This window comes from Hemitrygon akajei, chromosome 22 (genome assembly GCF_048418815.1).
Source record: "Hemitrygon akajei chromosome 22, sHemAka1.3, whole genome shotgun sequence".
NCBI classification, from domain to species: domain Eukaryota; kingdom Metazoa; phylum Chordata; class Chondrichthyes; order Myliobatiformes; family Dasyatidae; genus Hemitrygon; species Hemitrygon akajei.
In genome coordinates this window covers 12757536-12780026 of record NC_133145.1, presented here as the reverse complement: position 1 = coordinate 12780026, position 22491 = coordinate 12757536, and the positions used below count along the sequence as shown (strand labels likewise).

Below are 22491 nucleotides of genomic sequence, written 5' to 3'. Positions count from 1 at the left end.
TATGGTGAATTGGAGGTCTGGTATTTGGAAAGTGTATTCACACGGGAATATGGGAAATTGGAGGTCTCATATTTGGAAAGTGTATTCACACGGGAATTCGGGGGAATTGGAGGTCTGGTATTTGGAAAGTGTATTCACACCGGAATATGGGGAATTGGAGGTCTGGTATTTGGAAGGTGTTTTCAAACGGGTATATATCGTCTTTGTGGACTGGTATTTGGGAAGTGTATTCACACAGGGATATGGGGAATTGGAGGTCTGGTATTTGGAAAGTGTATTCACACGGGAATATGGGGAATTGGAGGTCTTGTATTTGGAAAGTTTATTCTCACGGGAATATGGGGATTTGGAGGTCTTGTATTTGGAAAGTGTATTCACACGGGAATATTGGGAATTGGTGGTCTGGTATTTGGAAAGTGTATTCACACGGGAATATGGGGAATTGGAGGTCTTGTATTTGGAAAGTGTATTCATACAGGGAATATGGGGAATTGGAGGTCTGGTATTTGGAAAGTGTATTCACACGGGGATATGGGGAATTGGAGGTCTTATATTTGAAAAGTCTACTCACACGGGAATATGGGGAATTGGATGTCTGGTATTTGGAAAGAGTATTCACACGGGAATATGGGGAATTGGAGGTCTTGTATTTGGAAAGTGTATTCATACAGGGAATATTGGGATTTGGAGGTCTGGTATTTGGAAAGTTTATTCACACGGGAGTATGGGGAATTTGATGTCTGGTATTTGGAAAGTGTATTCATACAGGGAATATGGGGAATTGGAGGTCTGGTATTTGGAAAGTGTATTCACACGGGAATTCGGGGGAATTGGAGGTCTGGTATTTGGAAAGTGTATTCACACCGGAATATGGGGAATTGGAGGTCTGGTATTTGGAAGGTGTTTTCAAACGGGTATATGGCGTCTTGGTGGACTGGTATTTGGGAAGTGTATTCACACAGGGATATGGGGAATTGGAGATCTGGTATTTGGAAAGTGTATTCACACGGGAATATGGCGAATTGGAGGTCTTGTATTTGGAAAGTGTATTAATACAGGGAATATGGGGATTTGGAGGTCTGGTATTTGGAAAGAGTATTCACACGGGAATATGGCGAATTGGAGGTCTACTATTTGGAAAGTGTATTCACACGGGAATATTGGGAATTGGAGGTCTGGTATTTGGAAAGTGTCTTCATACAGGAATATGGGGAATTGGAGGTCTGGTATTTGGAATGTGTATTCATACAGGGAATATGGGGAATTGGATGTCTGGCATTTGTAAAGAGTATTCACACGGGAATATGGGGAATTGGAGGTCTTGTATTTGGAAAGTGTATTCATACAGGGAATATGGGGAATTGGAGGTCTTGTATTTGGAAAGTTTATTCTCACGGGAATATGGGGATTTGGAGGTCTTGTATTTGGAAAGTGTACTCACACGGGAATATGGGGAATTGGATGTCTGGTATTTGGAAAGTGTATTCATACAGGGAATATGGGGAATTGGAGGTCTGGTATTTGGAAAGTGTATTCACACGGGTATATGGGGAATTGGAGGTCTGGTATTTGGAAAGTGTATCCACACCGGAATATGGGGAATTGGAGTTCTGGTATTTGGAAAGTGTTTTCAAACGGGAATATGACGTCTTGGTGGACTGGTATTTGGGAAGTGTATTCACACAGGGATATGGGGAATTGGAGGTCTTGTATTTGGAAAGTGTATTCACACGGGAATATTGGGAATTGGTGGTCTGGTATTTGGACACTGTCTTCATACAGGAATATGGGGAATTGGAGGTCTGGTATTTGGAATGTGTATTCATACCTGGATATGGGGAATTGATGGTCTGGTATTTGGAAAGTGTACTCACACGGGAATATGGGGAATTGGAGGTCTGGTATTTGGAAAGTGTATTCACACGGGCATATGGGGAATTGGAGGTCTGGTATTTGGAAAGTGTATTCACGCGGGAATATTGGGAATTGGTAGTCTGGTATTTGGAAAGTGTATTCACGCGGGAATTTGTGGAATTGGAGGTCTGGTATTTGGAAAGTGTATTCACACGGGAATATGGGGAATTGCAGGTCTGGTATTTGGAAAGTGTATTCACACTGGAATATGGGGAATTGTAGGTCTGGTATTTGGAAAGTGTATTCACACGGGAATATGGTGAATTGGAGGTCTGGTATTTGGAAAGTGTATTCACACGGGAATATTGGGAATTGGAGGTCTGGTATTTGGAAAGTGTCTTCACACGGGAATTCGGGGGAATTGGAGGTCTGGTATTTGGAAAGTGTATTCACACCGGAATATGGGGAATTGGAGGTCTACTATTTGGAAAGTGTATTCACACGGGAATATTGGGAATTGGAGGTCTGGTATTTGGAAAGTGTATTCACACAGGGATATGGGGAATTGGAGGTCTGGTATTTGGAAAATGTATTCACACGGGAATATGGCGAATTGGAGGTCTACTATTTGGAAAGTGTATTCACACGGGAATATTGGGAATTGGAGGTCTGGTATTTGGAAAGTGTCTTCATACAGGAATATGGGGAATTGGAGGTCTGGTATTTGGAATGTGTATTCATACAGGGAATATGGGGAATTGGAGGTCTGGTATTTCGAAAGTGTATTCACACGGGGAATATGGGGAATTGGAGGTCTGGTATTTCGAAAGTGTATTCACACGGGAATATGGGGATTTGGAGGTCTTGTATTTGGAAAGTGTACTCACACGGGAATATGGGGAATTGGATGTCTGGTATTTGGAAAGTGTATTCATACAGGGAATATGGGGAATTGGAGGTCTGGTATTTGGAAAGTGTATTCACACGGGAATATGGGGAATTGGAGGTCTGGTATTTGGAAAGTGTATCCACACCGGAATATGGGGAATTGGAGTTCTGGTATTTGGAAAGTGTTTTCAAACGGGAATATGACGTCTTGGTGGACTGGTATTTGGGAAGTGTATTCACACAGGGATATGGCGAATTGGAGGTCTACTATTTGGAAAGTGTATTCACACGGGAATATTGGGAATTGGTGGTCTTGTATTTGGAAAGTGTCTTCATACAGGAATATGGGGAATTGGAGGTCTTGTATTTGGAAAGTGTATTCACACGGGAATATGGGGAATTGGTGGTCTGGTATTTGGAAAGTGTCTTCATACAGGAATATGGGGAATTGGAGGTCTGGTATTTGGAAAGTGTATTCACACGGGAATATTGGGAATTGGTGGTCTGGTATTTGGAAAGTGTCTTCATACAGGAATATGGGGAATTGGAGGTCTGGTATTTGGAATGTGTATTCATCCCTGGATATGGGGAATTGATGGTCTGGTATTTGGAAAGTGTACTCACACCGGGATATGGGGAATTGGAGGTCTGGTATTTGGAAAGTGTATTCACACGGGCATATGGGGAATTGGAGGTCTGGTATTTGGAAAGTGTATTCACACGGGAATATTGGGAATTGGTAGTCTGGTATTTGGAAAGTGTATTCACGCGGGAATTTGTGGAATTGGAGGTCTGGTATTTGGAAAGTGTATTCACACGGGAATATGGGGAATTGCAGGTCTGGTATTTGGAAAGTGTATTCACACTGGAATATGGGGAATTGTTGGTCTGGTATTTGGAAAGTGTATTCACACGGGAATATGGTGAATTGGAGGTCTGGTATTTGGAAAGTGTATTCACACGGGAATATGGGAAATTGGAGGTCTCATATTTGGAAAGTGTATTCATACAGGGATATGGGGAATTGTAGGTCTGGTATTTGGAAAATGTATTCACACGGGAATATGGGGAATTGGAGGACTGGTATTTGGAAAGTGTATTCATACAGGGAATATGGGGAATTGGAGGTCTGGTATTTGGAAAGTGTCTTCATACAGGAATATGGGGAATTGGAGGTCTGGTATTTGGAAAGTGTATTCACAAAAGATTATGGGGAATTGGAGATCTGGTATTTGGAAAGTGTATTCACACCGGAATATGGGGAATTGGAGGTCTGGTATTTGGAAAGTGTATTCACACGGGGATATGGGGAATTCGAGGTCTTATATTTGGAAAGTTTTCTCACACGGGAAAATGGGGAATTGGAGGTCTGGTATTTGGAAAGTGTATTCATACAGGGAATATGGGGAATTGGAGGTCTGGTATTTGGAAAGTGTATTCACACGGGGATATGGGGAATTGGAGGTCTTATATTTGAAAAGTCTACTCACACGGGAATATGGGGAATTGGATGTCTGGTATTTGGAAAGAGTATTCACACGGGAATATGGGGAATTGGAGGTCTTGTATTTGGAAAGTGTATTCATACAGGGAATATTAGGATTTGGATGTCTGGTATTTGGAAAGTTTATTCACACGGGAGTATGGGGAATTGGATGTCTGGTATTTGGAAAGTGTATTCATACAGGGAATATGGGGAATTGGAGGTCTGGTATTTGGAAAGTGTATTCACACGGGAATTCGGGGGAATTGGAGGTCTGGTATTTGGAAAGTGTATTCACACCGGAATATGGGGAATTGGAGGTGTGGTATTTGGAAAGTGTTTTCAAACGGGTATATGGCGTCTTGTTGGACTGGTATTTGGGAAGTGTATTCACACAGGGATATGGGGAATTGGAGGTCTGGTATTTGGAAAGTGTATTCACACGGGAATATGGCGAATTGGAGGTCTTGTATTTGGAAAGTGTATTCATACAGGGAATATGGGGATTTGGAGGTCTGGTATTTGGAAAGAGTATTCACACGGGAATATGGCGAATTGGAGGTCTACTATTTGGAAAGTGTATTCACACGGGAATATTGGGAATTGGAGGTCTGGTATTTGGAAAGTGTCTTCATACAGGAATATGGGGAATTGGAGGTCTTGTATTTGGAAAGTGTATTCATACAGGGAATATGGTGAATTGGTGGTCTTGTATTTGGAAAGTTTATTCTCACGGGAATATGGGGATTTGGAGGTCTTGTATTTGGAAAGTGTACTCACACGGGAATATGGGGAATTGGATGTCTGGTATTTGGAAAGTGTATTCATACAGGGAATATGGGGAATTGGAGGTCTGGTATTTGGAAAGTGTATTCACACGGGTATATGGGGAATTGGAGGTCTGGTATTTGGAAAGTGTATCCACACCGGAATATGGGGAATTGGAGTTCTGGTATTTGGAAAGTGTTTTCAAACGGGAATATGACGTCTTGGTGGACTGCTATTTGGGAAGTGTATTCACACAGGGATATGGGGAATTGTTGGTCTGGTATTTGGAAAGTGTATTCACACGGGAATATGGTGAATTGGAGGTCTGGTATTTGGAAAGTGTATTCACACGGGAATATGGGAAATTGGAGGTCTCATATTTGGAACGTGTATTCATACAGGGATATGGGGAATTGTAGGTCTGGTATTTGGAAAATGTATTCACACGGGAATATGGGGAATTGGAGGTCTGGTATTTGGAAAGTGTATTCATACAGGGAATATGGGGAATTGGAGGTCTGGTATTTGGAAAGTGTCTTCATACAGGAATATGGGGAATTGGAGGTCTGGTATTTGGAAAGTGTATTCACAAAAGATTATGGGGAATTGGAGATCTGGTATTTGGAAAGTGTATTCACACCTGAATATGGGGAATTGGAGGTCTGGTATTTGGAAAGTGTATTCACACGGGGATATGGGGAATTCGAGGTCTTATATTTGGAAAGTTTTCTCACACGGGAAAATGGGGAATTGGAGGTCTGGTATTTGGAAAGTGTATTCATACAGGGAATATGGGGAATTGGAGGTCTGGTATTTGGAAAGTGTATTCACACGGGGATATGGGGAATTGGAGGTCTTATATTTGAAAAGTCTACTCACACGGGAATATGGGGAATTGGATGTCTGGTATTTGGAAAGAGTATTCACACGGGAATATGGGGAATTGGAGGTCTTGTATTTGGAAAGTGTATTCATACAGGGAATATTGGGATTTGGAGGTCTGGTATTTGGAAAGTTTATTCACACGGGAGTATGGGGAATTTGATGTCTGGTATTTGGAAAGTGTATTCATACAGGGAATATGGGGAATTGGAGGTCTGGTATTTGGAAAGTGTATTCACACGGGAATTCGGGGGAATTGGAGGTCTGGTATTTGGAAAGTGTATTCACACCGGAATATGGGGAATTGGAGGTCTGGTATTTGGAAGGTGTTTTCAAACGGGTATATGGCGTCTTGGTGGACTGGTATTTGGGAAGTGTATTCACACAGGGATATGGGGAATTGGAGATCTGGTATTTGGAAAGTGTATTCACACGGGAATATGGCGAATTGGAGGTCTTGTATTTGGAAAGTGTATTAATACAGGGAATATGGGGATTTGGAGGTCTGGTATTTGGAAAGAGTATTCACACGGGAATATGGCGAATTGGAGGTCTACTATTTGGAAAGTGTATTCACACGGGAATATTGGGAATTGGAGGTCTGGTATTTGGAAAGTGTCTTCATACAGGAATATGGGGAATTGGAGGTCTGGTATTTGGAATGTGTATTCATACAGGGAATATGGGGAATTGGATGTCTGGCATTTGTAAAGAGTATTCACACGGGAATATGGGGAATTGGAGGTCTTGTATTTGGAAAGTGTATTCATACAGGGAATATGGGGAATTGGAGGTCTTGTATTTGGAAAGTTTATTCTCACGGGAATATGGGGATTTGGAGGTCTTGTATTTGGAAAGTGTACTCACACGGGAATATGGGGAATTGGATGTCTGGTATTTGGAAAGTGTATTCATACAGGGAATATGGGGAATTGGAGGTCTGGTATTTGGAAAGTGTATTCACACGGGTATATGGGGAATTGGAGGTCTGGTATTTGGAAAGTTTATTCACACGGGAGTATGGGGAATTGGAGGTCTGGTATTTGGAAGGTGTTTTCAAACGGGTATATGGCGTCTTGGTGGACTGGTATTTGGGAAGTGTATTCACACAGGGATATGGGGAATTGGAGATCTGGTATTTGGAAAGTGTATTCACACGGGAATATGGCGAATTGGAGGTCTTGTATTTGGAAAGTGTATTAATACAGGGAATATGGGGATTTGGAGGTCTGGTATTTGGAAAGAGTATTCACACGGGAATATGGCGAATTGGAGGTCTACTATTTGGAAAGTGTATTCACACGGGAATATTGGGAATTGGAGGTCTGGTATTTGGAAAGTGTCTTCATACAGGAATATGGGGAATTGGAGGTCTGATATTTGGAATGTGTATTCATACAGGGAATATGGGGAATTGGATGTCTGGCATTTGTAAAGAGTATTCACACGGGAATATGGGGAATTGGAGGTCTTGTATTTGGAAAGTGTATTCATACAGGGAATATGGGGAATTGGAGGTCTTGTATTTGGAAAGTTTATTCTCACGGGAATATGGGGATTTGGAGGTCTTGTATTTGGAAAGTGTACTCACACGGGAATATGGGGAATTGGATGTCTGGTATTTGGAAAGTGTATTCATACAGGGAATATGGGGAATTGGAGGTCTGGTATTTGGAAAGTGTATTCACACGGGTATATGGGGAATTGGAGGTCTGGTATTTGGAAAGTGTATCCACACCGGAATATGGGGAATTGGAGTTCTGGTATTTGGAAAGTGTTTTCAAACGGGAATATGACGTCTTGGTGGACTGGTATTTGGGAAGTGTATTCACACAGGGATATGGGGAATTGGAGGTCTTGTATTTGGAAAGTGTATTCACACGGGAATATTGGGAATTGGTGGTCTGGTATTTGGACAGTGTCTTCATACAGGAATATGGGGAATTGGAGGTCTGGTATTTGGAATGTGTATTCATACCTGGATATGGGGAATTGATGGTCTGGTATTTGGAAAGTGTACTCACACGGGAATATGGGGAATTGGAGGTCTGGTATTTGGAAAGTGTATTCACACGGGCATATGGGGAATTGGAGGTCTGGTATTTGGAAAGTGTATTCACGCGGGAATATTGGGAATTGGTAGTCTGGTATTTGGAAAGTGTATTCACGCGGGAATTTGTGGAATTGGAGGTCTGGTATTTGGAAAGTGTATTCACACGGGAATATGGGGAATTGCAGGTCTGGTATTTGGAAAGTGTATTCACACTGGAATATGGGGAATTGTAGGTCTGGTATTTGGAAAGTGTATTCACACGGGAATATGGTGAATTGGAGGTCTGGTATTTGGAAAGTGTATTCACACGGGAATATGGGAAATTGGAGGTCTCATATTTGGAAAGTGTATTCACACGGGAATTCGGGGGAATTGGAGGTCTGGTATTTGGAAAGTGTATTCACACCGGAATATGGGGAATTGGAGGTCTGGTATTTGGAATGTGTATTCATACCTGGATATGGGGAATTGCAGGTCTGGTATTTGGAAAGTGTATTCACACGGGGATATGGGGAATTGGAGGTCTTATATTTGGAAAGTTTAATCACACGGGAATATGGGGAATTGGAGGTCTGGTATTTGGAAAGTGTATTCATACAGGGAATATGGGGAATTGGAGGTCTGGTATTTGGAATGTGTATTCACACGGGGATATGGGGAATTGGAGGTCTTATATTTGAAAAGTCTACTCACACGGGAATATGGGGAATTGGATGTCTGGTATTTGGAAAGTGTATTCATACAGGGAATATGGGGATTTGGAGGTCTGGCATTTGGAAAGTGTATTCACACGGGAATATGGGGAATTGGAGGTCTGGTATTTGGAAAGTGTATTCACACCGGAATATGGGGAATTGGAGTTCTGGTATTTGGAAAGTGTTTTCAAACGGGAATATGACGTCTTGGTGGACTGGTATTTGGGAAGTGTATTCACACAGGGATATGGGTAATTGGAGGTCTTGTATTTGGAAAGTGTATTCACACGGGAATATGGCAAATTGGTGGTCTGGTATTTGGAAAGTGTCTTCATACAGGAATATGGGGAATTGGAGGTCTGGTATTTGGAATGTGTATTCATACCTGGATATGGGGAATTGATGGTCTGGTATTTGGAAAGTGTATTCACACCGGGATATGGGGAATTGGAGGTCTGGTATTTGGAAAGTGTATTCACACGGGCATATGGGGAATTGGAGGTCTGGTATTTGGAAAGTGTATTCACACGGGAATATGGGAAATTGGAGGTCTTGTATTTGGAAAGTGTATTCAAACAGGGATATGGGGAATTGGTAGTCTGGTATTTGGAAAGTGTATTCACGCGGGAATATTGGGAATTGGTAGTCTGGTATTTGGAAAGTGTATTCACGCGGGAATTTGTGGAATTGGAGGTCTGGTATTTGGATAGTGTATTCACACGGGAATATGGGGAATTGCAGGTCTGGTATTTGGAAAGTGTATTCACACGGGAATATGGTGAATTGGAGGTCTGGTATTTGGAAAGTGTATTCACACGGGAATATGGGAAATTGGAGGTCTCATATTTGGAAAGTGTATTCATACAGGGATATGGGGAATTGTAGGTCTGGTATTTGGAAAATGTATTCACACGGGAATATGGGGAATTGGAGGTCTGGTATTTGGAAAGAGTATTCACACGGGAATATGGGGAATTGGAGGTCTTGTATTTGGAAAGTGTACTCACACGGGAATTTGGATAATTGGAGATCTGGTATTTGGAAAGTGTATTAACACGGGAATATGGGGAATTGGATGTCTATTATTTGGAAAGTGAATTCACACGGGAATATGGGGAATTGGAGATATGGTTTTTGGAAAGTGTATTCACACGGGAATATGGGGAATTGGAGGCCTGGTATTTGGGAAGTTTATTCACAAGGGAATATGGGGATTTGGAGATCTGGTATTTGGAAAGTGCATTCAGACAGGGATGTCTGGTATTTGGTAATATGTGGGATGAAGGACATCTATGGTTGAAATTTGGATTGACAGACCAGTGAGGATGTGAGCTGGTGGCACCTCAGGTCAGCAAGTCATTGGTGCATGCTGGCAAGGGGAATGAAGGCTGGTGACTCCTAGATATGTGAGTGGGTCGCATTTCCAGGCCAAGTGTTCAGGGTCCCGGTTATCGGAGAGTCTAGAGTTTTGAACCTGGAGTGTTTGACCTTCTTTGAGGCTCCTCATTCATTGTTATTGAGAGCCCTGGGTTGATATCAAAGATTAAAGCCTGAAGCTCGATTGGAAGTCCAGAAGTCAAGTCCTAATGACAGGTCCCCTGCGTCTGTGAGTCTGCAGATCAGCTGGGGAAGTTGAAGTCCTCGTGTCTGTGAGTCCACGAGAGGTGACTGGAGATGACCTTTCCTTCGGTTGGAGGACTGTCTGTGTGAGTGCCTGCATGGGTGGGAGGAACATCTGGGAACACACTGAGCATGCTGTGTTGGTACTGGTGTGTGGCAACACTTGTGGCCTGATGGCCAGCACATCTATAGGTTGTGTTGGTTGTTAAAGCAAACAGCACATTTCACTGAATGGTTTGACGTACATCCGATAAAAAAATGAATCTGAATCTCGATGAAAGTCTTTGTCATATGTAATGATGGAATTAATGGCTGAAAGAATGCAACTAGGGGAGTGCCCCAAGGATCAGATCTTGGCCTCAATTATTTACTATTGGTTTTAATGACCTGGAAGAATTAGCAGTGTGTGAAGTGTCCAGCTTTGCTGATGACAGAGAACGGGGTGGGAGGCCACGCTCCACTGAAGACATGGATTGTGCAGCAGGGGAGAGGGACGGTGTAAACTCTGTAAATGGAGTTCAGTACAAGAAAGTTTGAGGTGGTCTAGTTTAGTAGGACAAATCAAAAGTCAGACTATTATCTAAATTGAGAGATATTGCAAATAAATAGAGTACAGAGGGTTCCAGGGGTTCTCATACACAAATCATAAAATAATAGCTTGCAGGTACAGTAAGGTCAGTTTCCTTAAGCAACTACCTTCAGCTGTTTATCCAGAGACCAGATTTATGATACGAACTGTGAGCATAAGAAGTGAATTCAAGCCATGAAACCACATCCCAGGGCAGATTAAACGATCAGCTTCTCTCCGCTGCTATCACACAATCTGCACTGCAGGCTTCCCCTTCCAAACCCATGTCTCCAACTACTAAGAAGGGGAGCTCAGGTGCACTGCCCCCTGCAGGTTCCACACCTAGATGCACAAGGCGTTAACTGGGAAATATATTGCACCTTTACCAGAAAATCTGGAACGGTTTAAGAAATGTTAATCTTTACAATGGACAATAATATTCCAGATCTCAAAAAAGTCTCATGCTTTTTTCCGTTTTAACTTGTGTTACAGTGCACTCTTTCTCTCTCTGCTTATTTTCCAGCGTTGCTGATGGATACACCAAGTTGTGTTGTAAAGGATTCTGCATTGACATACTAAAGAAACTCGCCAAAACAGTCAAGTTTTCCTATGACCTATACCTTGTGACCAATGGAAAGCATGGAAAGATTGTGCACGGGACGTGGAACGGAATGATTGGCGAGGTACCGAGTCAGCAGCCTCACGTGTCTGTTCTTCGATGAAACCAGTAAATATACCTTGCAGCTGATAGGTGGGACAGTGCATGCTCAGGGGAGGAGTTAGGTATGGGCTGAGGTGTTGAGAAGCTTCGGGTATCTTGACTCGAAAAAGCCAGGTAGTGTGGGGTTGAGGGTGTGTGGGGCGAGGAGAACTATTACATTGAACACCAAGAATCCATCATCCTGGTGTTCCTCACAGTTCAGCACGTGATTCATCCGTTGGTTTGTGAAAGGTTAGAATGACAGGTGAATGCATGATATGTCGTACGTGTCTGAGTACACAGTGATGTCATATCATGTAATCATCACGCACAGGATATTGGAGCAAAAAACCTGCGAATGTTAGAAACCGAACACTGGATATACTCGAGTCATCTGTGAGGGCAGAGATAGAACCAAACTCTTCTACAGGACAGCCAGGGGGAGGGGAGGAGCGCAGTTTTCAGTCATGGAGAAGGAGGAGGTTGAGAGAACGTCAGTGACCAAAGTCAACAAGGTTACACATTTTTAAAAAGCACCATTTGGAGACAGAAGGAATTAAAGAAACTAATTGAAACAGATAAGAACGGACACACCTGTGGAGGAAGCAAAAAGGGATGGTTACCTGAAATAGTTAAATTCTGTGTGGTCTAAGAGAACAAATGATTCAGTTGAACTTGTTAGGCACAGAACATTTGCTGTGGCATGCAGTTCAGTGATGTCCATGGAGGTGGCAGCCAAGGATGCTGGGGAATTCTGTCCCGTGTCAGTCACAAAATGAACAATATCTAACAACTGTGAAAGTCGAGAGGGAAGCTTATTATTGTGTAACTGCAAGTAAGCAATCATTGTTACCGATGTGCCTGCCTTCATTCTCTAACACGTGTTGTTATAAAGAATTGGAATGTTATTTGTAACTAAAGTGAGCCAACATGACAGAAAAGTGAAACACCAGGAACAGACAGAGGTGCAGTCTTCAGACCAGCACCAGCATGGAGGTTCCCGTAAGCAGTCACAGAGAAGGAACTGTTGCCGTGAGACATTAGGATTTCAAGGTTACGGTCTTGATTGACAGGAAGTGATTGGAGATGTGGACCAACAGATCAATACAATGTTTTATTATAGGAAAGATTCATTTGACAAGTAGTTTGGTTTTTAGGAAAGGTCGAGGGAGGTACAATGCCTAGTATACCACAATGAGCAGAGTCTTGAGTTTCTCACTCACTGGGTAACCAGTGATAAATAGCAAAGATTGATTAATGAGAGCAGAAGCTGGTTGGACTGCTCTGTTCAGATTACCACATAAATCATCTGATGTTCTGGTTGAAGTTGGTTTCATGTTGTAACTTGTAGATGTAGATATTACAGGAACAGCCACTGAGATTACTCAAGCAACTCAGAATGTCATCGTGAAATTTCTGCTTGTCTGACCTGAATTATTTTAAGATTGTGACTCCAGATTCTAAACGGCCTAGACAAGAGACCTCATCCCAGCACCTAGCCTGTCAAGCCTCATTAGAAATTTGTAAGACCAGCCTACTTAATCTCTTCTTACACAACAAACTAGAGAAAATAGCTTCCACTGAGAGACCTAGTGTCATCAGAGCAGTGAGCAAGTAGAGGCATAAAAGCAGAATGAGGCCTTCCAACCTATTGAGTGAGTCCGCCATTCCATCACAGCTGATTTATTATCCCTCCCAACCTCAACCCCTGCCTTCACCCAATGAAGTACCACACATGAGGCTGCTTAACAAGCTACGAGTCCACGATATTACAAGAAATATTCTAGCATGGGTAAAGCAGTGGCTGATTGGCAAGAGGCAAAGAGTGGGAGTGAAGGGAACCTTTTCCAGTTGGCTGCTGGTGACTAGTCGTGTTCCACAGGGTCTGTGTTGGGACCAATTCTTTTTACATTATATGTCAGTAATTTGAATGATGAAATTGATGGCTTTGTAGCAAAATTTGCAAACGATATAAAGATAGATGGAGGGGCAGGTAGTTTTGGGGAAGTAGAGAGGCTACAGAAGGACTTAGACAGATTAGGAGAATGGGCAAAGAAATGGCAGATGGAATAGTGTCTGGAAATGTATGGTCATGTAGTTTGGTAGAAGAAATGAAAGGGTTGGCTATTTTCTAAATGGAGAGGAAATAAAAAATTCTGAAGCACAAAGGGACTTGGGAGTCCTTGAGCAGGATTGCCTAAAGGTTAACTTGCAGGTTGAGTCTGTGGGGAGGAAGGCAAATGCAATGTTAGCATTCATTTCAAGAGGACTAGAATATAAAAGCAGGGGTATAACATTAAGATTTTATAAAACATTGGTGAGGCCTCACTTGGAGTATTGTGAGCAGTTTTGGGTCCCTTATCTCAGAAAGGATGCACTGAAACCGGAGAAGGTTCAAAGGAGATTCATGAAAATAATTCCAGGATTAAAGGCTTGTCATATGGAGAGTGCTTGATGGCTCTGGACCTGTATTCACTAGAATTCAGAAGAATGAGAGGTGACCTCATTGAAACCTTTTGAACGGTGAAAGGCCTTGATAGAGTGGATGTGGAGAGGATGTTTCCTGTAGTGGGGAGTCTAAGACCAGAGGACACAGATAGAGTGGATGTGGAGAGGGTGTTTCCTGTAGTGGGGAGTCTAGGACCAGAGGACACAGATAGAGTGGATGTGGAGAGGATGTTTCCTGTAGTGGGGAGTCTAGGACCAGAGGACACAGATAGAGTGGATGTGGAGAGGATGTTTCCTGTAGTGGGGAGTCTAGGACCAGAGGACACAGATAGAGTGGATGTGGAGAGGGTGTTTCCTGTAGTGGGGAGTCTAGGACCAGAGGACACAGATAGAGTGGATGTGGAGAGGATGTTTCCTGTGGTGGGAGAGTCTTAGACCAGAGGACACAGATAGAGTGGATGTGGAGAGGATGTTTCCTGTAGTGGGAGAGTCTAAGACCAGAGGACACAGATAGAATGGATGTGGAGAGGATGTTTCCTGTGGTGGGAGGGTCTAAGACCAGTGGACAGAGACTTGGAATAGAGAAGTGTCCTTTTAGCGATGAGGAGGAATTTCTTCAGCCAGAGAGTGGTGAACTGTAGAATTTGTTGCCACAGGCAGCTGAGACCACGTCTTTCTATATTTAAGGCAGAGATTGATAGATTTTTGAATGGTCAGGGCATGAAGGGAGACGAAAGGAAGGCAGGAGATTGGGGAACAAAAATGGATCAGCCATGATGAAATGATGAAGAAGACTCGATGGGCCAAATGGCCTAACTCTGCTCCTGTGTCTTATGGTTAGCTTTCACACCCTTACTAATCAAGAACCTATCAAATTCCACTGTCCAATGAGTTCACCTCCACATAGATTTCCACAGATTCACCACCCTCTGGCAAAAGAAGTCCCTCTTCAACTCTGTTCTAAAGGGACATTCCTGAGGCTGCGATGTCTGGTCCTAGACTCCCCCACTATAGGAAACATAGAAAACCTACAGCACAATACAGGCCCTTTGGCCCACAAAGTTGTGCCGAGCATGTCCCTACCTTAGACATTACTAGGCTTACCTATAGCTCTCTATTTTTCTGAGCTCCATGTACCTATCTAAAAGTCTCTTAAAAGACCCTATCGTATCTGCCTCCACCACCGTTGCTGGCAGCCCATTCTATGCACTCTCTGAGTAAAAAACTTACCCCTGACATCTCCTCTGTACCTACTCCCCAGCACCTTAAACCTGTGTCCTCTCGTGTTAGCCATTTCAGCCCTGGGAAAAAGCCTCTGACTATCCACACGATCAATGTCTCTCATCATCTTCTACACCTCTATCAGGTCACCTCTCAACTTCCGTCGCTCCAAGGAGAAAAGCATGCTTTTCTGTCTAGGCCTTTCAGTATTCAATAGGTTTCTATGTGATTCCCCCTCATTTTTCTCAACTCCAGTGTGTACAAGCCCGAGCCATTAAATACTCCCTGCACTTTAACCCTTTCATTCCCAGAATCATTCTCATAAACCTCCTCTGGATCCTCTCCAACGCCAACACACCCTGTGGCATGTCGAGTACCAGGTGAATTGTGAAGCCTTTGGGGTAAAACTGCGTCCGTGTCTTTGCTGTTGCCTCGTTCATGCTTGAGTGCTCAGTGGCGGGTGCCGACGCTTTTTTTTGTCGGTGGGGAGGGTTGGGGGGTCGTTGCTCACTGCTGCTTACACGTGGGAGGGAGGGGACCTGGGGGTGGCTGTGGGGTTCTAACATTTAACTGTCATTCATTCTTTGGGGCACTCCTCTGTTTTCGTGGAAAAAGCATTTCAGGATGTATATTGTATACATTTCTCTGACGTTAAATGTACCTTTGAAACCTTTGTTAGATAAAGGGCCCTAAACTGCTCACATTGCTCCTTACTTGAAGGCCTTTTCAGTGTCTTATAAAGCCTCAGGGTTACATGCTCGCTTTTATATCCTAGCCCTCTCAAAACGAGTTGCATTTACCTTCCATACCACCAGCTCAGCCCGCAAGTTAACCCCTTACAGACCAAGACACTGGTACTCCTATTTTCCTTTTACCTTCACTTTCCGAATTTGCTTCCTGTTTAGGAAATAGCCTACACTTCTATCTAACACCATGCACTTTCCTACTTTGTATTCCATCTGCCACTTCTTTATCCATTTTTTAATCTGCTTAATTCATCCGTAGACTCTCTGCTTTCTCAACAGTATCTGCCCTTCCACTTATCGTTGTATCATCCACAAACTTGGCCTCAAAGCCATCAATTCCGTCATTCAAGTGATTGACATATAATGTGAAAACAGCAGTCCCAACATCAACTCCCGCGGAATGCCACTAGTCTCTAGCAGCCAACCAGTAAAGAGTCCCCCACTCTTTGCCTCCTGCCAGTCAGCCAATCTTTTATCTAGTGTAGTATCTTTCCTGTAATACAATGGACTCTAGTTTAGCAGCCTCATATCTGGCACCTTGTCAAAGGCCTTCTGAAAATCCTATTAAGCAGCCTAAGTCAGATACACAAAGAAATCGTGTCTGAAATGACGATCTACCTAAAGAGACTGAAGTAATTATATTGATGGATTGATTTAAGATCATGATATATAGTCATTTACTGTTTAAGAGCCAAAAATCAGGAGTATGTCATATCTGGAGATTACAAATTACTCAGTATCAGGGACAAGCTCATTTCAGAGGAGTGCTCAGCTATCGTTCGATTACAGAAGCCAGCTTCAGACTGAATCTGTAATGACTATGTTTGTCTGTGAAATGTATTTTCACATTATCTTCAAAGAGGGAAAGCAGTGAGGTGAAATCATGTAACTATATTGTCTAGTGAGAGGATACAATACATCATTCCTCACATATAGGGTGTTATTGACTTTTAGAATGACACCATTCTGAATGTTACTGTGTCCTGGAACAGTTTGTGTGAGAACTCATTTCCTCTCCGTTCACCTTCACAGGGAGTGCAGGGTCAACGGCTCATGCTGGGCTGGGTGTGGCTCCTAGGTCAGAAAGAGAGGCTAGTGGCAGAATGCACTCTTTGAGATGGGGTCAAGGATACGGGGTTAATGGAGAGCCTAATGCTTAGACCATACACACTATGGAAGGCTGCGAGTGAACGGCTGATTTTTTGGAGCGAACGGAGTCAGCCAGTAGAGCGCGAAAGGTTTAAAAAGGCAAGGAATCTTCAATGGTTTTTAATTCGGAGCAAGAAGGCTGCGAGTGAATGGCTGATATTTGGAGTGAAGGGAGCTTTTTACTACTCGGGTTAAAGAGAGGCGAGACTGCGCAGGCACATGACATCAGCGCGCGGAAGGTTTAAAAAGAAGACCGCCATATCCAGTGGGCAGCAGAGTGATAGGGCTTTGGCTCAATGGGCTTAGCCGGTAACGGGACGAGGCGAGGTAGGTTTACCTGTGTTATTTGTGGAAAGGAGGTAGTATGTGTATGAGGCCAGTTTTCTGTGCTCGGTGTCAGATGTGGGAGGTCCTGGAGTCTCCCAGCCTCCTGGACGGCCATATCTGCACCCGGTGTGTCGAGCTGCAGCTCCTAAGGGACCGAGTTAGGGAACTGGAGTTGCAGCTCGATGACCTTCGTCTGGTCAGGGAGAGCGAGGAGGGGATAGAGAGGAGTTATAGGCAGGTGGTCACACCAGGGCCATGGGAGACGGACAAGTGGGTCACAGTCAGGAGGAGGAAGGGGAAGAGTCAGGTACTAGAGAGTACCCCTGTGGCTGTATCCCTTGACAATAAGTACTCCTGTTTGAGTACTGTTGGGGGGGGGGGGGAACAGCCTACCTGGGGGAAGCAACAGTGGCCGTGCCTCTGGCACAGAGGGAAGGGAAAGGAAGAGGAAGGCAGTAGTGATAGGGGACTCGATAGTTAGAGGGTCAGACAGGCGATTCTGTAGACGCAGGAAAGAAACTCGGATGGTAGTTTGCCTCCCAGGTGCCAGGGTCCGGGATGTTTCAGATCCCGTCCAAGATATCCTGCAGTGGGAGGGAGAACAGACAGAGGTTGTGGTACATATTGGTACCAATGACATAGGTAGGAAAAGGGAAGAGGTCCTGAAAAAAGACTACAGGGAGTTAGGAAGGAAGTTGAGAAGCAGGACCACAAAGGTAATAATCTCAGGATTACTGCCTGTGCCACGTGACAGTGAGATTAGGAATAGGATGAGGTGGAGGATAAATGCGTGGCTGAGGGTTTGGAGCAGGGGGCAGAGATTCAGATTTCTGGATCATTGGGACCTCTTTTGGGGCAGGTGTGACCTGTACAAAAAGGACGGGTTGCACTTGAATCCCAGAGGGACCAATATCCTGGCAGGGAGGTTTGCTAAGGCAACTGGGGAGAGTTTGAACTAGAATTGTTGGGGGGGTGGGAACCGAATTGAAGAGACTGAGGAAAAGGAGGTTGGCTCACAAATAGAGAAAGCTTGTAGACAGTGCGAGAGGGAGGATAGGCAGGTGATAGAGAAGGGACGCGCTCAGACTGAAGGTTTGAGATGTGTCTTTTAACACAAGGAGTGTTGTGAACAAAGCGGATGAGCTTAGAGCGTGGATCAGTACTTGTAGATATGATGTGGTGGCCATTACAGAGACTTGGATGACTCAGGGACAGGATTGGTTACTTCAAGTGCCGGGTTTTAGATGTTTCAGAAATGACAGGGAGGGAGGCAAAAGAGGTGGGGGCATGGCACTGTTGATCAGAGATAGTGTCATTTGATCATAATTCTATTTCCTTTACAATAGCATTGGAGAGAGATAGGAACAGACAAGTTAGAAAAGCGTTTAATTGGAGTAAGGGGAATTATCAGGCTATCAGTCAGGAAATTGAAGGCTTAAATTGGAAACAGATGTTCTCAGGGAAAAGTATGGAAGAAATGTGGCAAATGTTCAGGGGATATTTGTGAAGACTTCTGTATAGGTACGTTCCAATGAGACAGGGAAGTTATGGTAGGGTACAGGAACCATGGTGTACAAAGGCTGTAATAAACCTAGTCAAGAGAAAAGAAAAGCTTACAAAAGGTTCAGAGAGCTAGGTAATGTTAGAGATCTAGAAGATTATAAGGCTAACAGGAAGGAGCTTAAGAAGGAAATTAGGTGAGCCAGAAGGGGCCATGAGAAGGCCTTGGCAGGCAGAATTAAGGAAAACCCAAAGGCATTCTACAAGATTCTACAAGGTTCTATGGTTCTAAGTATATGAAGAGCAAGAGGTTAAGACGTGAAAGAATAGGACCTAGAAGTGTGACAGTGGGAAAGTGTGTATGGAACCAGAGGAAATAGCAGAGGTACTTAATGAATACTTTACTTCAGTATTCACTATGGAAAAGGATCTTGGTGATTGTAGTGAAGACTTTCAGCAGACTGAAAAGCTTGAGCATGTAGATATTAAGAAAGAGAATGTGCTGGAGCTTTTGGAAAGCATCAAGTTGGATAAGTTGCCTGGACCGGACGAAATGTACCCCAGGCTACTGTGGGAGGTGAGGGAGGAGATTGCTGAGCCTCTGTCGATGATCTTTGCATCATCAATGGGGATGGAAGAGGTTCCAGAGAATTGTAGGGTTGCAAATGTTGTTCCTTTATTCAAGAAAGGGAGTAGAGATAGCCCAGGAAATTATAGACCAGTGAGTCATACCTCAGTAGTTGGTAAGTTGATGGAGAAGATCCTGAGAGGCAGGATTTATGAACATTTGGAGAGGCATAATATGATTAGGAATAGTCAGCATGGCTTTGTCAAGGGCAAGTTGTGCCTTACAACCCTGATTGAATTTTTTGAGGATGTGACTAAACATATTGATGAAGGTAGAGCAGTAGATGTAGTGTATATGGATTTCAGCAAGGCATTTGACAAGGTAGCCCATGTAATGCTTATTGAGAGAGTAAGGAGGCATGGGATCCAAGGGGACTTTGCTTTGTGGATCCAAAACTGGCTTGCCCACAGAAGGCAAAGAGTGGTTGTAGACGGGTCATATTCTGCATGGAGGTCGGTGACCAGTGGAGTGCCTCAGGGATCTGTTCTGTGACCCTTACACTTTGTGATTTTTATAAATGACCTGGATGAGGAAGTGGAGGGATGGGTTAGTAAGTTTGCTGCTGACACATAGGTTGGAGGTGTTGTGGATAGTGTGGAGGGGTGTCAGAGGTTACAGTGGGACATTGATGGGATGCAAAGCTGGGCTGAGAAGTGGCAGATGGAGTTCAACCCAGATAAGTGTGAGGTGGTTCATTTTGGTCAGTCAAATATGAAGGCAGAATATAGCATTAATGGTAAGACTCTTGACAGAGGGGAGGATCAGAGGGATCTTGGGGTCTGAGTCCACAGGACACTCAAAGCTGATGCACAGGTTGACTCTGTGGTTAAGAAGGCGTATGGTGTATTGGCCTTCATCAATCGTGGAATTGAACTTTGGAGCCGAGAGGTAATGTTGCAGCTATATAGGACGTTAGTCAGACCCCACTTGGAGTACTGTGCTCAGTTCTGGTCGCCTCACTGCAGGAAGGATGTGGAAACCATAGAAGGGGCGCAGAGGAGATTTACAAGGATTGCACACAAAATGCTGGTAGAATGCAGCAGGCCAGGCAGCATCTATAGGGAGAAGCACTGTCAACGTTTCGGGCTGAGACCCTTCGTCAGGACTAACTGAAAGGAAAGATAGTAGGAGATTTGAAAGTAGGAGGGGGAAATGTGAAATGACAGGAGAAGACCGGAGGGGTGGGGTGAAGCTAAGAGCCGGAAAGGTGATTGGCTAAAGGGATGCAGAGCTGGAGAAGGGAAAGGATCATGGGATGGGAGGCCTTGGGAGAAAGAAAGGGGGAGGGGAGCACCAGAGGGAGATGGAGAACAGGCAGTGTGATGGGCAGAAAGAGAGAAAAAAAGGAGGGGGGAAAAAAAAACTAAATATATCAGGGATGGGGTAAGAAGGGGAGGAGGGGCATTAACAGAAGTCAGAGAAGTCAATGTTCATGCCATCAGGTTGGAGGCTACCCAGCTGGTATATAAGGTGTTATAGGGATGTTGCCTGGATTGGGGAGAATGCCTTATGAGAACAGGTTGAGTGAACTTGGCCTTTTCTCCTTGGAGCGACGGAGGATGAGAGGTGACCTGATAGAGGTGTACAAGATGATGAGAGGTATTGATCGTGTGGATAGTCAGAGGTTTTTTTTCCCCAGGGCTGAAATGGTTGCCACAGAAGGACACAGGTTTAAGGTGCTGGGGAGTAGGTACAGAGATGTCAGGGGTAAGTTTTTTACTCAGAGAGTGGTGAGTGTGTGGAACGGGCTGCCGGCAACGGTGGTGGAGGTGGATACGATAGGGTCTTTTAAGAGACTTTTAGATAGGTACATTGAGCTTAGTAAAATAGAGGGCTATGGGTAAGCCTAGTCATTTCTAAGGTAGGGACATGTTCGGCACAACTTTGCGGGCTGAAAGGCTTGTATTGTGCTGTAGGTTTTCTATGTTTCTATCTCAACTAAAATCAAACCACAAAATACAAAACACATGCTCATCATACTTGTTTATAAAATAAAAAACCTCTCACAGCGAATGAATGTAGGGATTAACCAAGAAATTGATGGCTAATTATTCCAGCACTGTTGGTGGGGAAATGACTGAAAATCAATATTGGTGAAAAATAAACTTATTTGGAAAAGTTGAAAGTAATTTTTCATTATCAAATTACACAAATGTCACCACATACAACCCTGAGATTCATTTTCTTGTGGGCATAATCAATAAATCTATAGAATAATAACCATAACAGAATCAATGAAAGACCTTCCAACTAGGGCATTCAACTAGAGTGCAGAATACAACAAAAGGCCATAAGGCATGGGAGCAGAATTAGGCCATTCAGCCCATCGAGTCTGCTCTGCCATTCCATTGTGGCTGATACCAGATCCCACTCAACCTCATACACTTGCCTTCTCCCCATATCCTTTGATGCCCTGATCGATCAGGAAATGATCAAATTCCGCCTTAAATATACCCACGGACTTGGCCTCCACTGCAGTCTGTGGCAGAGCATTCCACAGATTCACTACACTTTAGCCAAAAAAATTCCTTCTTACTCTGTTCTAGAGGGTTGCCCCACAATTTTGAGGCTGTGCCCTCAAGTTCTGAATACTCCCACCATAGAAAACATCCTCTCCACATCCATCCTATCTAGCCCTTTCAAGATTTGGTAAGTTTCAATGAGATCCCCATGCATTCTTCTAAATTCCAGTGAGTACAGGCCCAAAGCTGCCAAACTCTCCTCATATGTTAACCTCTTCATCCCAGAATAATCCTTGTGAACCTCCTCTGGACTCTCTCAAATAACAACATACCCTTTCTGACATATAGGGCCCAAAACTGTTGACAATATTCCAAGTGCAGCCTGACTGGTGCGGTATAAATTATCTCCTTGGTTTTATATTATCTCCTTATATTTATATTATCTCCAGCATTATCTCCTTGCTTTTATATTCTGTTCCCCTTGAAATAAATGCCAATG

The 22491-nt window shown here is 43.7% G+C and overlaps 1 protein-coding gene across 4 annotated transcripts in view; it reads left to right on the top strand.

Moving 5' to 3' along the window:
- LOC140714989 (glutamate receptor ionotropic, NMDA 2C-like) overlaps positions 1-22491 on the top strand; it is a 592188-nt gene that overhangs the window by 518982 nt on the left and 50715 nt on the right. For all 4 annotated transcript variants that reach the window (XM_073026728.1, XM_073026726.1, XM_073026727.1 and 1 more), the window contains exon 6: positions 11335-11494. In XM_073026728.1, the coding sequence (XP_072882829.1) occupies positions 11335-11494 (160 nt within the window). The remainder of the gene's footprint in view (positions 1-11334; positions 11495-22491) is intronic.